The 14,788-nt window shown below is 49.7% G+C and overlaps 1 protein-coding gene across 1 annotated transcript in view; it reads right to left on the bottom strand.

The window, feature by feature from the left end:
- The window catches only part of PRKD2 (protein kinase D2), a 29,946-nt gene extending 15,164 nt beyond the window's left edge, over positions 1-14,782 (bottom strand). Inside the window, 8 exon segments of the mRNA XM_024768247.1 lie at positions 2,553-2,731; positions 2,807-2,884; positions 4,565-4,787; positions 4,902-5,056; positions 8,121-8,252; positions 11,598-11,736; positions 13,943-14,362; positions 14,650-14,782. Of these exon segments, the coding sequence (XP_024624015.1) occupies positions 2,553-2,731; positions 2,807-2,884; positions 4,565-4,787; positions 4,902-5,056; positions 8,121-8,252; positions 11,598-11,736; positions 13,943-14,182 (1,146 nt within the window). The 5' untranslated portion in view covers positions 14,183-14,362; positions 14,650-14,782.
- Positions 14,783-14,788: the final 6 nt, after the last annotated feature.

Raw genomic sequence — 14,788 nt, 5'->3', positions numbered from 1 at the left:
GGGGTGCATCTCTGGGCAGCCAGGGGGTTTTTTGGCCACACTTTTTTCCTTTGTGGTTTCCAGATTTCCCATAATGAGGAAGGGGACTCGAGAGGCCCACATTAAGAGGCTGCGTTCCGAAGCCAGGCTGCCTGGCAAATTACCTAACCACTTCGTGCCTCAGTTTCTCCACCCAAAGGGGTGGCTGTGAGAAGTGAAGCCTTTCTTAGGAGTTTAGCATAGTACTTGGCACACAGTGGGCCTCCAATAAGTGCTAATTAGTACTGAGCCCATTGATTGTGGAGCCAGCTGTGTGACATTGGGCAAGTGACTCAACCTCTCTGTGCCTCATTTCTCTCATCTGTGCACGTGCTATTATGACAGTGAGGAAATGAAGGCTGAGAGAAATTAAGTGACTTGCCCAACTTCAGAACCAACATCCTCTTGATCCCTGCGCTAGACCTGGAATTGAGAGGCCTTGGCCACTTCTCTTTGCCTCTCTGAGACTCGGTTTCCTCATCTGTGAAATAGGCTGCCGCTCCCAACAGCCCTCCCCTCCCAAGTCCTTCAAGGTCCAACTCTGATAGCCTATGATTCTGTTACTAAACACTCCCAGGAAAGACCTGGGAGAAAGGGATTCTGAGGTTCCAGGTGGCTAGGGCTGGGTGGCACTAGTAAGAAACTCTCAGTGATCACTGTGACCTGAATACCCGTCCCCCCTCTGGCTTCACTTCCCCTCCTCTTACCATCACTCTCCCTGCTTCGGCCATCCCAGGTTCCTTGCTACTCCTGCAACATTCTTGATTCTACCTCAGGGCCTTTGCACTTGCTGTTCCCTCTGCTTGGTAGCCTCTTCCCCCAGATATCTTCCACACCACTCCTTCCCTCCCCTCCCTCAGACCTCTTTAAAGCTACAACATTTCCTCACAGAGGACCCCTTTAACGACCCTAAGTAAGATAGCATGTCCCCATTTTCTATCCCCTCTCATTTCCTTTTTAATTTTATTTTTGATAGCAGTTATCAGTATCTTATAATAACCTATAACGGAAAAGAATCTGAAAAAGAATACATATATTATTCCCTCTCTCTCTCTCTCTCTCTCTCTCTCTCTCTATATATATATATATATATATACTGAATCAATATATATATTTCTCTCTCTCTCTCTCTCTCTCTCTCTCTCTCTCTCTCTCTCTCTCTCTCTATGTATATATATATATATATATATATATATACTGAATCACTTTGCTGTACACTTGAAACTAACACAACACTGTAAATCAACCATACTTCAATTAAAAAATATTTTTTCTAAAACATATAAAAAAAAGTGAAAAGGTTCAAAGGATGAGATTAAAAATAGAGAAATGGAAATGCAAATATTTTCTTCTCATACCTCCAAATGGATCATCTCTCACCCTTCCCACTTTAGAGTTTCAAGATTCAAATACTAGGGAGAACTCCTTTTCCATTTTCTGAGCACTTATAACCTGGCAAGCACTTTCCCTGCATGATCAAATAGAATTTGCACAATCTGTAAGGCACGTCCCCAGTCCCCAGGAGGAAACTGAGGCAGGCAGAGAAAGGACCAGCAGTTTAAGTGATGGAGCTGGGATCCATCTCTCAGCCTCCAGTGCCCTGTGCTTTTAGCCCTGCTGCTTTCCTGCCACCTCAATAAACAGTCATCCATGGAGAAAGCCAGGCCTTGTCCTAGGCACTTGGGAGGCGGATAAATATCCTTGCCCTCGAGCACTTGAACTCACATTCTAGTGAAGCTGAAGATTAATTCCATTTCTAACTTGAAATGTGTAATTAAGTAAAAGTTATTATTTTTCAGAGCTTCCATGCCAGAAGAAAGCCACTGCTTGTCAGTTCGTTGGGGATATTTTCCTTTCCCCATTTTACAGATGGGAAGACTGAGGCACCAAAAGGAGAAGGGACTTGTTTAAGGCCATACAAATCAATCCAAGGCCAAAATGGTTGAAAGAAAATGGATATTTTCCCTTCCTTTTTAAGATTTAGGGCTCTGGGATAAGAGTTAAACTAACACTGTATACCAGGTACTGTTTTACATACTTGATTTACATTAATTCATTTCATTCTCGCAACAACCCTATACGGTAGGTACTACTTTATCCCCATTTTACTGATGAGAAAACTGAGGCCCAGAGAGGTTAATCTCTTGCCTAAGGCCATACAGCAGTCTGGTTCCAGAGTCCATATTCTCACTCACTCTTTGTACTGTCACTTTGCCATATGGACTGTTTCTGGAAGGACCCACCAGAACCTAATCCCAGTGGCATCCTCTGGGCAGAGGGGCTGGGCAGCTGAGAGGCAGGGAAGTGGGAGGGGTTGACTGTATATGTTTTGAGTGACTGTATTACCAGTTCCAATAAAAGAAAAACAATTTAAGTTAAAATAGGCTTCCATTAAAACTTGTTAAAAATGTAAATCAGGAAAAAAGGTTAGGTTAAAAAAATAAAGTTCGGATGCTTGAAAAAGTTCGCCTCAGGAACCTGGGAAATTTATAAGAATGGAGTGATGTCAACCCATTGCAGGGACGGAGAACGGCCTTCGCTGGAGAGGGCCCCGGGTACCTCTGGGCCTTGCCTCCCTCGCCTTCCTCCTCCTCGCTGGCATGGAGAGCATTTTCTGAGTGGGAGCCCGGGACGAAACCCGAGTCATCTGACTCATCCATGAGGGAGCTCTTGTCAGCCTCGCTGAAATCAGTGGCCTCCTCCATCGACACATCTGGGAGGACAGGGGCATCAGAGGGACCTCCACACAGTCCTGCTGCCCTTTCCCGCTCAGCCCCCAGCCTCTTACCTCCGTTGATGAGTGCCTCCCCCAAACAGTCATTAGGGACTCGGGTGGCGCAGCGTTTGTGACAGTTGAACTTGCAATCTGGCAGGAGGACAGGGAACATGGGGTCGGGTGGGAGGGGGAAGAGAGGTCACCTCTAAGGGTTGACCCTTGACCCCTAGCCCCCAGTCTCAAAAGAGTTTGCTATTGCTTTTTGGGGCAGGAAAGCTAAATGACCCTTCCCTGGTCATCCCTCCTTTAAGCCACAGTCCCCAACTATGGAGAGGCTTGATTAAATAGAAGAGGGCCAGATGAAGTGTCCGTGGCTTGATAGCCCTAGCACTCTAAGGGTCTAAAGTTCTAACAGTGTAGATATCCGTCACCCTAGATTTCTACAATTATAGAGTGTAATCGCATGTAACATTCTATGATTCTAGACTTCAGGCTTTTGAGGGCGGGGTTTCTCAACCTTTGGCACTATGAACATTTTGGGCTGGAAAATTCCTTGTTGTGGCAGGTTGTTCTGAACATCATAGGATTTTTAGCAGCATCCCTGATCTCTACCCATCTGATGCCAGTAGCACTGGCCCCATATGACAAACAAAAATGTTTCCAGACATTGCCAAACATCCCCCCTTGGGCAAAACTGTCCTTGGTTGAGAACCATTGTTTGGTTGAGAAGTTTGAAGGCTCCGAGGTTCTGGGCTGCTATACATCAAAGATCCTGGAATTCTATGAAAACTTATTTTGCTAAGGTCCTATGATTCTAGATTTCTAAGACTGCAGAGTTTGATGTCCAAGTTTCTAGAACTCTACACATCTGTGCTTCTACAGTTCTACAGTTCTAGACTGCTAAGATGCTTTGATGTCTGAGGTTTTAAGGTTTTATGTATCTAAACTCTAGAATTCGGTGACTCTACAGTTCTATGATTCTAGACTTCTAAGCCTGTAGAATCTGATAGTTCCAAAGTTCTTGGGTTCTGTACACCCAGGAATCTAGAACTTAATGTTTCTATGGTTCTTTAGCTGTAGACATCTAAGATTCTAGAATTTGATTGTTCTGATGAATTCTAGAATTGGATGGCTCTAACCTTTTTATGGATCTAGACGTCTGGTATTTCAGAATTTGATCGTTCAAAGTTCTAGGATCTTAGATTTCTAGGACTCCAGAATTTGATGGTTCCAAGGCTATATGATTCTAGACTTCTAAGACTCAAATGTTTTGCTTCTAGGTTTCTATTCTTCTCAATTCCTATGGTTTTAATGTTCTAACATTCTGAGAATCTATAATTTGATAGTTCTAATATTTATGAATCTAAAGTTCTATGATTCTTTTTGCTGAATCCTATGATCTAGAATTCTTGAAACTTATGTTTCTAAGGTTCTCTGATTCAAGAATTCTCAAGTTCTAAGGTTTTAGAATTCCATGCTAAGTATCATATGAATCTAGATTTCTTAGGTGCTAGGATTCCAAGTTTCTAATGACTGAGGTTCTAGGATTCCAGAATTCCAAAGGTTCTAGAACTTCAGGATTCAGGGCACTCCCTTTCCAAGGCCCTGTGCTTCTAAGGATAAGAACAGAGATTTTTGTTTCCTGCCACAAGCCCAGCTGAGATCCTAAGTGTGTCTGTGTGATGGGGGGTGTTCTGTGCTTCTAAGGATAAGAACAGAGATTTTTGTTTCCTGCCACAAGCCCAGCTGAGATCCTAAGTGTGTCTGTGTGATGGGGGGTGTTCTGACTCTGTCCCTCGCCACCCCCCAACGTGGGGGGCCCCCGCTGACCTTTGCACTGCAGGCCCTGGCGAAAGAGGCCCTTGAGCAGTTTCTTGCAAGCCTGGCAGACGGTGGGCCGCGTATAGCTGTGGATGAGGAAGGTGTGTGGCACCTTGACCTTGGACAGCAGCATCTTGTCCAGCTCGATCGGGCGACCGGTGTAGGATGAGACAGAAGATGAGGAGGACGAGGACGGGGGGCGGCGAGGGATGAGCTCGGTGGTGCTACGGCTCTATCAGATGACAAGGTGGAAAGGGACACCTCAGCGCATCGTCCCTGCGCCTGGACCTCATCAACCCCCAACCACCACCCCTCCCCACCCCTCCCCACTCCCCCAGCTGCTCACCAGCTCATCAGCCATGCTGAGCAGGGACTCAGAGGTGCCGAGGCGCACCGAATGGCCACTGGCCAGAGACGTGGACGATAGGCGTCGCTTGCGGGCCCCACTGCAGTTGTTGGGGATGCTGAAGGCGCAGCGTTTGTGGTAGTTCAGTCCGCAGCCTGTGTGGGGCGCCCGACGGTCAGAGACATAGCCTCCACCTGACCTGGGCACTAAAGCTCAGCTCCCACCACCACGCGCCCCTCCCCCCTCTTCGCCACCTTCTCCTTTTCTGAGGATCTGGAACACAGCAGGTCCCTCAGGATGCCTCTTCCTAGTGTAATTAACGTCAGCGGAAAACTACAAAACCCAATTCAGGCAGAACTGCTAATGGCTGAGAGCCTTCAGGAATAAAGGTTTGGGGAACTCCCTGACGGTCCAGTGGTTAAGACTCCGCGCTTTCACTGCCTAGGGCGCGGGTTCAGTAATCTCTGGTCGGGGAATTGAGATCCCACAAGCCACTCGGTGAGGCAAAAAAAAAAAAAAAAAACAGGAATAAAGTTTTGGGCCACCCCAACAGACAAAATACCATGAGCAGGTGAGGTGCTGGCTGAGGGCAAAGGGAATATGGACCAGGCAGTGGAGAAGGAAGAGAAGGAAGCCACAGCCACGTGACCAGTTGCAGCCGTGAGGACAGTCATAGTATTTCTTCCTCACTTTGTTATGAATATGTGCCTACACCAAATATTTTTGTTTTCTTCCCTCTTCTACCCCCTTATCATCTAACATAAGATATTAATAATAATTAACTTTATACCGTGATATTTGTTACGGGATATCAAAGGAGAAGACGGAATATCACACAAGGACGTCGTCTTATGGGGAAAGAGAGCATTTTTCAGTTGTACTCGGGATGGTTGTATCATATCATGTGGAAGTGTGACTTTGTTCTTTCTTTTCTTTTCTATTTTTAATCCTTGACCACGAAAGAGTCAGGCTCAGCTTGTCATTTCCTACTGGACTTCCTGAACGCTTCTCCATACATCTCTGGTGATTCCAGGATCTCTTTCTGGAGTAAAGAATGTTCCTCCAGCCTTTGGAAGCTTCCTTCGGACATTTTATGAAGATTGTCTTCTGGCAGCCAGCCTCTCATAGCCTTTCCTGCACGGCAATTCCTCATCAGAGGCACTGTCTCAAATGCATGTCATGCTGTGGAGGCAAGCTTGGGGACTGCTGTTGGTGCTACGAGGAGAGTTTCAGGGTGGCAAGTTGCACACAGGAACCATATCCCGGTTTTGGCCTTTAATCACTCACACGCTTCACAGAATTCCAGAATCTCATCTATGGTTCCTGTTATGAGTATCAAGGTAGAATCAAACTCCCGTAGGAAGGCGTCCATGGCATAAAGTACAGGCATAAAGTATTGGAACCCTATGAACTTGGACCATCATCTGTGATGCTGGGCCGATGAAGTCCATTCGGAGAATGGCCATTAGAACTTGGTGATACCAGGGTTGCTCCATGACAACAGTTACATGAACCAAGACTTCAAGAGTTGGATATGGCATGTGGACGATGGCAATATTGACAGCAGCTTTGAATGCAGTAAATTGGTGTTTTGCAGGCCTGATACAGCTATTATCCCTAGAGTCCTTAAACAACGCCCCAAGTATATTTAACTTTTTTTTTTTTTCCGTGCCGTGAGGCATGTGGGGGTCTTAGTTCCCTGACCAGGGATTGAACCCGCACCCCCTGCAGTGGAAGCACAAAGTTTTAACCACTGGACCACCAGGGAAGTCCTCCACAAGTATATTTAGGGCTGCATGATAACAATCCTAGTCGATGCTGTGGGTCATCTGGAACACAAGGTATCAGGGACTCCGGATTTCTATAGGAGCATGATAGCCACAAAGCTGGAGATCCTTAGGCAACGGAACATCTGAGAATACGCCTCTAACAGTGGAGCACACTGAACAACAATGGAGATGCAGGTCGTCATCATATAATGGATGGTCTTCATCTGCTGTGTGTAGAGCAGAGCCAAGGCGGGTGTGCGGCCTTCCTCTGCAGGGCAGGCGTGCTCTCAGCATTCCCCCTCAGAAGCATCAAAGACGGGAACAGTGAACCTGTGGATCCTGACACTTGGGCTTAACCTTGAGACATCCTGTCTCAAAGGAACACACTGTGTTCCTTTATTTATTTTAAGTATGATTTAGGGAGACGTGTTTGGGTGCCTGTTATAGACTGAATGTTTGTGTTCTCCCCAAATTCATATGTTGAAGCCCTAATCTTCAATGTGACTGTATTTGGAGATGGGGCCTATAAGGAGGTAATTAAGGTTAACTGAGGCCATAAGGATGGGGCCCTGATCGGTGGGATTGGGGTCCTTATAAACGGAGGAGACATGAAAAATCGCTCTCTCTCCACGTGCTATGTGAGCACAGGAGGAGATGGTGGCCATCTGCAAGCTAGGAAGAGAGCCCTCACCAGGAACCATATCTTGTCAGAACCCAGATCTTGTTTACGCCACCCAGCCCGTGATCTTTTGTTAGGACAGCCCTAGCAGACGGAAGTGCCGAGTCGCCAACAGGTGGACTCTGATAGTCAGCTTTATCCCCAGTTATTCAAACGATAATCTGCGTGTTGCTGCGAAGGTATCTGGAGATGTGATTCAAGTCCACAATCAGTTGACTTTAAGTGACTGAGATCATCCTAGTTAATCTGGGTGGGCCTGTTTCAGTCAGTTGAAAGGCTTAAAGAGCCGAGCTGAGATTTCCGAGCTGGAGAGCAGCTTCATCTCCTGCCTGTTCTCCCTGACGACCCGCCCTGCGGATTTCAGAGTGGCCAGCGCCCACAATCCTGTAAGCCAATTCCTTCCAAAAATCCCTTAACATATGCCTCCCTACAGGCTCCGTTTCTCCTGTTGATCCCTGACTGATATAGGCTCCGCCCTCTTCCCCATCACCCCTGTTCTCCCCCAAAGCTCTGCCCCTTACCACTCCCTCGGAGCTCCACCTCCCAGTCCCCACCCCCAAATGGAGCCCCACCCAGACCCCGCCCTCCACCCAAGCTCCGCCTCCTGCTCCCACCTCCAGTTCCTCCCCCAAGCCCTGCCTCTGGGCGCTCACCTCTCCCTCCGAACCCCACCTCTTAGGCCCCACCTCCTGGCCCTGAGCTCCATCCCGGCCCCGCCCTCACGCCCACACCCTACCTCCTGGCCCCGCCTCCAGCCCCTCCGCCTCTCACCTTCACACTTGAGGCCCTGGCGCACTAGGCCGAAGAGCATCTCTCCGCAGTGGTCGCAGAAGGCAGGCGCTCGGTAGGAGTGCACCGTGAGGGCGTGCGGGCGGATCTGGAAGTCCTCGAAGGTGGCCGAAGCTGCAGGCAGCAGGGAGGGGCGGATGGTTGAGTCGGGACCAGCGGTGGCCATTTCACCCTCCGCATTCCCAGGTTTCACACAGCCCTCTCAACTGCAATGTTTGATCTTTCCTTCAATCATTTACTCGCATCCTACATTTCATTCGACCTGGGTTCAAATCCCAGCTCCACCATTGGCCAAAACACCTATGTGCCTATGCCAGGGACCGGGGAGGGGGAATGGGGAATTGTTTAATGGGCACAGATTTCCAGTTTTGCAAGATGAAAACAGTTCTGGAGGTCGGTTACACAACATTGTGAATGTAATTAACTCTACTGAACACTAGACTTTGAATATGGTTAAGATGGTAATTTTATGTTGCATATATTTTATCACAATTAAAAAATTTTTAATTAAAAAAACACAGATAGGGCTTCTCTGGTGGCACAGTGGTTAAGAATCCGCCTGCCAAAAAAAAAAAAAAAAAAAAGACAAAAGACCTGAAAAAGGTAAGGGTCTGGACCATGCAGGTGTCTAGGGAAGAACACGCCCAGTATCATAATAGTATCGCCTTATAGTTCTTTTTTTTAAATTTATTTTGATGAATGTTCCGCTTACACTATTTTTATTTCTATTTTTGAAAACTAATTAATTTATTTTAATTTTTGGCTGAGTTGGGTCTTCATTGCTGCACGCGGGCTTTCTCTAGTTGCGGCGAGCGGGGGCTACTCTTCGTTGCAGTGCGCGGGCTTCTCATTGCAGTGACTTCTCTTTTTGCGGAGGACGGGCTTTAGGCCCGCGGGCTCAACAGTTGTGGCTCGAGGGCTCAGTTGCTCTGCAGCATGTGGGATCTTCCCGGACCAGGGCTCGAACCCGTGTCCCCTGCTTTGGCAAGCGGATTCTTAACCACTGCACCATCAGGGAAGTCCCTATGGTTCTTTTTTATGGGTTAAATGAATATATGGAAAGCTTTTTTTTTTTTTGGCCACGCGACGCGGCTTATGGGATTTTAGTTCCCCGACCAGGGATCGAAACGGGGCCCTCAGCAGTGAGAGCACGGAGTCTTAACCACTGAACCATCAGGGAATTCCCGGAAAGCTCTTAAAACAGTACCTGGCTCAGAGAAAATGCTCAATAAATGTTAGCTATTATTTTAAAGTTTCATTTTTGGACTAAATCTTGTTCCTCTCCCCACCCCCATCCCCCCCAATTTCTGTCTAATATTAAGCTATTTTTCTTAGTATTATGCAATGGTGAGGGGACTCTGTCCTATGTGCCAAGCACTGTTTACACACGCAGGATAAAGCTCTGAACAAGAGAGTTTCACCACTCTCAGAGATCTGACATTCTTTTGAGGAGAGGAAAAAGATACATAAAACAACAAACAAACACGGATATTTCTGACAATGAGGAAATGGCATTTAAGCTGAGATCCAAATAACAAGAAGGTGCTAGCTATGAGAAGACAGGACAGGGTCGGGGGTGGGGGAGAAGGACAGCAAGAGCAAAGGCCCTGAGGTGGGAGGGAGCTTGATTTCTTCAAGGGACAGAGGGCAGACAAGATGGTTGGAACAAAGGAAGTAAGAAGGACAGTGTTAAGAGATGAATTTCGGGAATTGGCAGGGCCCAGGTCATGGACAGCCTTGAGGCCACGTTGAGGAGTTTGCATTTTGTTCTGAGGGTAATGCAGAGTAAGGGGAGGATTCTGAGCAGTGGAGTGTCATGAGCTGACTTAGGTGCTACTGCAATAGTCTAGGCAGGAGGTGATGGCGGCTTGGATCAGTGGAGGGAGGCAAGAAATAGATTCAGGATGGGTGAGACCAGTAGGTTTGAGGATGGACCAAGTGAAGGGGTGAGAGAAAAAGAGGAGCCAGGGATGGCCCAAAGTTTGGGGCATGAGCACCTGGGTGAATGGTGATACCCTTCACCAAGCTGGAGAATACTGTGGGAAGAGCAGGTTTAGAAGGGCGAAATCAAGATTTCTGTCTTGGACAGGCTGTATCTGAGAGGCCTGGAGCTGCCGAGTAAAAGCGTCAGGGAGACAGCTGCACAAACAAGACTTGGATTTGGGGAGAGACCAGGATGAAGATAAAAATCCAAGGGTGGCAAGCCTATATGAGGGACATAAATCCAAACTTCTCCTTTTTTTAATGATTTATGCTCTTTATTTATTTATAATTTATTTTTTGGCTGCGTTGGGCCTTCGTTGCTGCACGTGGGCTTCCTCTAGTTGAGGCAAGAGGGGGCTACTCTTTGTTGCGGTGCGCGGGCTTCTCATTGCGGTGGTTTCCTTGTTGTGGAGCACGGGCTCTAGGCACCCAGGTTTCAGTAGTTGCAGCACGTGGGCTCAGTAGTTATGGCTCACGGGCTCTAGAGGGCAGGCTCAGTAGCTGTGGTGCACGGGCTTAGTTGCTCTGCGGCATGTGGGATCTTCCCGGACCAGGGATCGAACCAGTGTCCCCTGCATTGGCAGGAGGATTGTTAACCACTGCGCCACCAGGGAAGTCCCGTTAATCCAAACTTCTAATTGTCATCCATCCATCCATCCAACAAATTTTACGGAGCATTGCAGTACTCCGGGTGGGGGTGGGGGGCAGGAGAGGACATACAGCCATGAGTAAGTTACCTCCTACCCCCCTACCCTACCCTCCTGAAGGAACCAAGGGCTAAAGAGTCCTCTAAGTGCTGAGAGCTTGCCCACCCATCAAATGGGAATGGCCAGCGGGTGGACTAGATTTTGGCTGAAAATACAGGTATCCGGGTTTCATCTCACGCTGCAGAGTCTGATTTAATTTAGCATTTCATTGGGAGGAGGCACAGGCAGCAAAACATTTTTAACTTTACATCAAAGTGTAACGTAGGTCTAGGAAAGGACATATCAGAAATGCACAGCTCAATGAATTGTCAAACTGTACACGCCCATGTCAACAGCATCCTGATGGATAAATGGAAGTTTAAACCATTGTGCCCCCCCACCCAACTCCAGCTGCCAAAAAGGTACCCACTCTCTTGGCTTCTAACAAAATAGCGTAATTGTCTTTGTGCTTCGTAAATGGAATGATACGATATGTAGTCTGATGTCTAGCTTCTGTCCCTCAGCATTAGGTGTGAGATTCATCCACGTTGCCGGGGATGGTTTATGTTCAGTGCGGTGCGAATTCCACAATGTGCAGGCACCACACCTACCCATTCCGTAGCGGTGGTTTGTAAAAAGCTCCCGCAGTGATTCTAATTTGCAGCCAAGGCTGAGAACCGCTGGTCCCTAACTTTAAGAACTAAGTTTCTGGGCCCACCTCCCCTCCCCCTCCTCCCGATGCCCCGCCCCCGCTCGAGGCTCCGCCCCTAGGCCTGCCTCGGCCTCTCACCCGACAGTACCACCTCCACCAGGTCGCCCTCCTGGATGTCTCCGGCAGAGCGCACCAACTGCAGGAGGTTGGCCGACGTGGGGTCATGTTTGAAGAGCAGGATCTTGTCGTAAAGGCCATAGAAGCCACACTCGGGGAACTGAGGAGCGGGAGAAGGAGGTGGTGACGGAAAAGCTCAAAGCAGCGGTCTGGAACCCTCCCAGGGCAGGGCCGGCTGTTTCCCCCGGAAACTCAGAGACCCCGCAGCCCCTCGCTTCCTGCCCGCTCCCTCCCAAGCCCAGCTCGAGCTGAGCCGGGCAGGGTGCCAGGGCCCCAGGTGTGCTGGGAGTGAGCGCTGGCCAGAGTTTGAGAGAGTGGCTCTGGGAGCGTGGGCACCTAGAATCTTCTGGAGATGGAGGGGGGTAGGGCTGAGTGAGCACCCCTTCCCTATCTCCCTACCACCTCCCGCTCCCCCTCACCCTCAGCTTCCTTCCTGGAACTATTGTTGTCCCTGTTACCTGGCTCCAGGCCCAGCACTGGGGCTGGGCGATCTGGAAGGAGGGGATTTAGGACTCCTAGTTTGGGGGGGAGGGGGGTGTGGAAAGGCTAGGGCTCAAGGGAGTTGGAAACTGGCACGGTGTCCCCCACCCAATGCCTCAAGGACCCAGGTGTCCCGGTCCCTAGCTTGGGGAGGCGGGGCAGGAAATGAAACCTGGTAGAACAGAAAGTGAAACCGCCCAGGTGGAGCCACTGGAAGGAAGGAAAGGGGCCCTACCACACCTGGACGGGGTGGGGTGGGGGGCAGAAAATAAAACTGCGGTGAGGCCTGAGGGGGCGGTAGGCTGAGGACTTGAGCATCGGATAAAGAACTTCACCCAGGGGACAATCACGCCCTCTCCCCAGCCTGTTTTCCCAAGGAGCAGGCTGAGTGTGCGAGCTGGGCCTGCTAGTTTTGGGGTTTGGGGTAGGTGGCAAAGGAAGCTCTATCTGTTCTTTTTGCTGGGAGAGGGTCCACAGGTGGCCAGGACTGCCAGGGTCCTGACTGCCTTGGAGGTCTTTCTCTAAGCTTCAGTTTCCTCTTCTGTAAAATGGGGGAGTTGGCCCAGTTCCTAATGTTTTGTCTGCAGCCCAAAGAATTCATTCCCAGGAATCTAAGAAGATTCTACAATTTAGGTATTTTGGGATTCCAGCATGCTCACATTATAGGATTATACATTCTAGATTCCAACAAATTATCATGATAAGTTTTAGAATTTTAATAACCTAGATTAGTAGTAGTCTAATATTTTAAAGTTCTAGGAATCTGCCAAACTAGGATTCTAATATTTGAATATCTTAGCATGAAAGGATTTCAGCGACCCAGCATTCCAGAATTCTAACATTTTTATGCTCTAGGAGTCTAACAACGATGGAATCAAATATTCCAACATTTTAATGTTTTAGTATTTCAACAACCTCGGGTTCTAATGTTTGAACACTTTAATATCAGAGGAGTTCAGTTACCTAGCAGTTGCATATTCCAACAATTTAGAATTCTAACATTTTAACACTTTTACAGTCCAAAATTCCAACAGTAGAGTAGCCCACTATTCCAATTTTTTTTTTTAATTCTAACTTTTAACATTCTAGAATCCCAGCATTGCGTCCCACCTGATTTCCCCTTGCCGTGCTCCCCCAGGCCCCAACCCCAGTGACCCTCGTGTCCAAAGCGAAGAGTGGGGTGGGACTGGGGAAGATTCGTTTTAACAGACTAGCATTAGAGCCGGGGGCTGGCGGGGGACACTGATCAGGAGAGGGGACAGACGCCTCAGAGCCTCTGGACTGTGAAGAGGCGCACCTGCCCCTCCACACACGCTCAAGCCTGGGGGAGGGCAGAGATTGGACTCTGAGACCTCACTTGCCCCTGGCAGCTACTGCGGGCACCCGCACCCACACATGTCACTTGATCGCCACGGCCAGCCTGGCTTCAGTTTCTACTGTTTCCACCAAATGGGAGGCCGGGGATAGGCCTGGACAGGGAGGTCCCCCGACATCTGCTGCTCCCACCTGCCCCTTCCTCTCGGCTCCTACACCTCACCCGTCCCTCCCTTCCTCCATGCTGTCTGCAGCAAACAACAACATCCAGGGACATGCAATTTGGGGAGGCCTCTGGGGCACCCCACCCCTGACCAGGCCTCTCTCAAAGGAGTGGTGGGGTGAGGAGGCAACTGGGGGCCAATGCCCCACCCCCACCCCTCAGTCGCCCAAGGCTTATCCCCCTTCTCTCCCTCTTCCTTATATACTGGGCTGGAGATCGCCTCTGCCAGCACCTCCCCACTCTTCCAGACCTCTCCTCAAGCTAGATGAGGGGAACCCTGTGCCCTCACCTTCTGGTCAACGATGGAGCAAGCCAGCTGCTTCACGTGGGCCAGCTCGGAGGCGGCGGGCAACAGCACGAACTCGCGGGTCAGCCCGATCTGGATGTGGAAGGACACTCCCGAGCCCGGCGCCGGGACATGGGGCAGCAGCGGTGGCGGAGCCTGCAGTTCCAAGCTGCCAGAGGGCGGAGGAGACCCCGGCCCGGGAGAGCCCGGGAGCCCGGCGGGATGGGAGGGTGCGGCGGCCATAGGGCGAGGCCCGGGACCCGCCGCCCGGCGCCCACCCGGGATCCGGCTGCAGGAGCCTGAGCAGGGAGGCTCAGCTCCCTGGATCCGAGGTATCTTGTTAGCTGGTGGTAGGAGCGCGGGGATCCCGGGGATCCGAGAAGAGAATCCTGGCAGGTTGAGGGAACTCGAGGAGGTGGGACCCTGGGAAGTTAGAGAAAAGGAATCTCGTGGATCAGACGCCCGCCCAGAGATTAAGGGATCACAGACGATCAGAAAGGAGAAATCTAATGGTTTGGGCGGCCCAGCGATTGGGAGATTCCAAGAAATCAAAAAAGAAAATCTAGGAAGCCGGGGTCACAGGGATCAGAAGAGCCCAGGATCCAAAGGCTCCCTGGAGAAAGAAGGGATTGGAAAAGGAGCAGGTGGGGCCAAGAATCCAGTGGCTGTAAGAAGAGGATCCATATAAGAAGGGAGCTCGAGGGATTCACCAGATCTTGGGGTGGAGAGCAGGAGTCTCTGAGTCGGGGATCGAATGGATCCCAGGGATCCGACGGCGGGCCTGGGAATGGGCAGAGGGATTCCGAGGGCTGGGGTGCTAAGGCGGGAATCTCACGGGTCTCGGAAGTT

This window comes from Neophocaena asiaeorientalis, unplaced genomic scaffold (genome assembly GCF_003031525.2).
Source record: "Neophocaena asiaeorientalis asiaeorientalis breed wild unplaced genomic scaffold, Neophocaena_asiaeorientalis_V1.1 scaffold629, whole genome shotgun sequence".
Classification (NCBI taxonomy): Eukaryota; Metazoa; Chordata; class Mammalia; order Artiodactyla; family Phocoenidae; genus Neophocaena; species Neophocaena asiaeorientalis.
This window is presented reverse-complemented; position numbering and strand designations above follow the sequence as displayed.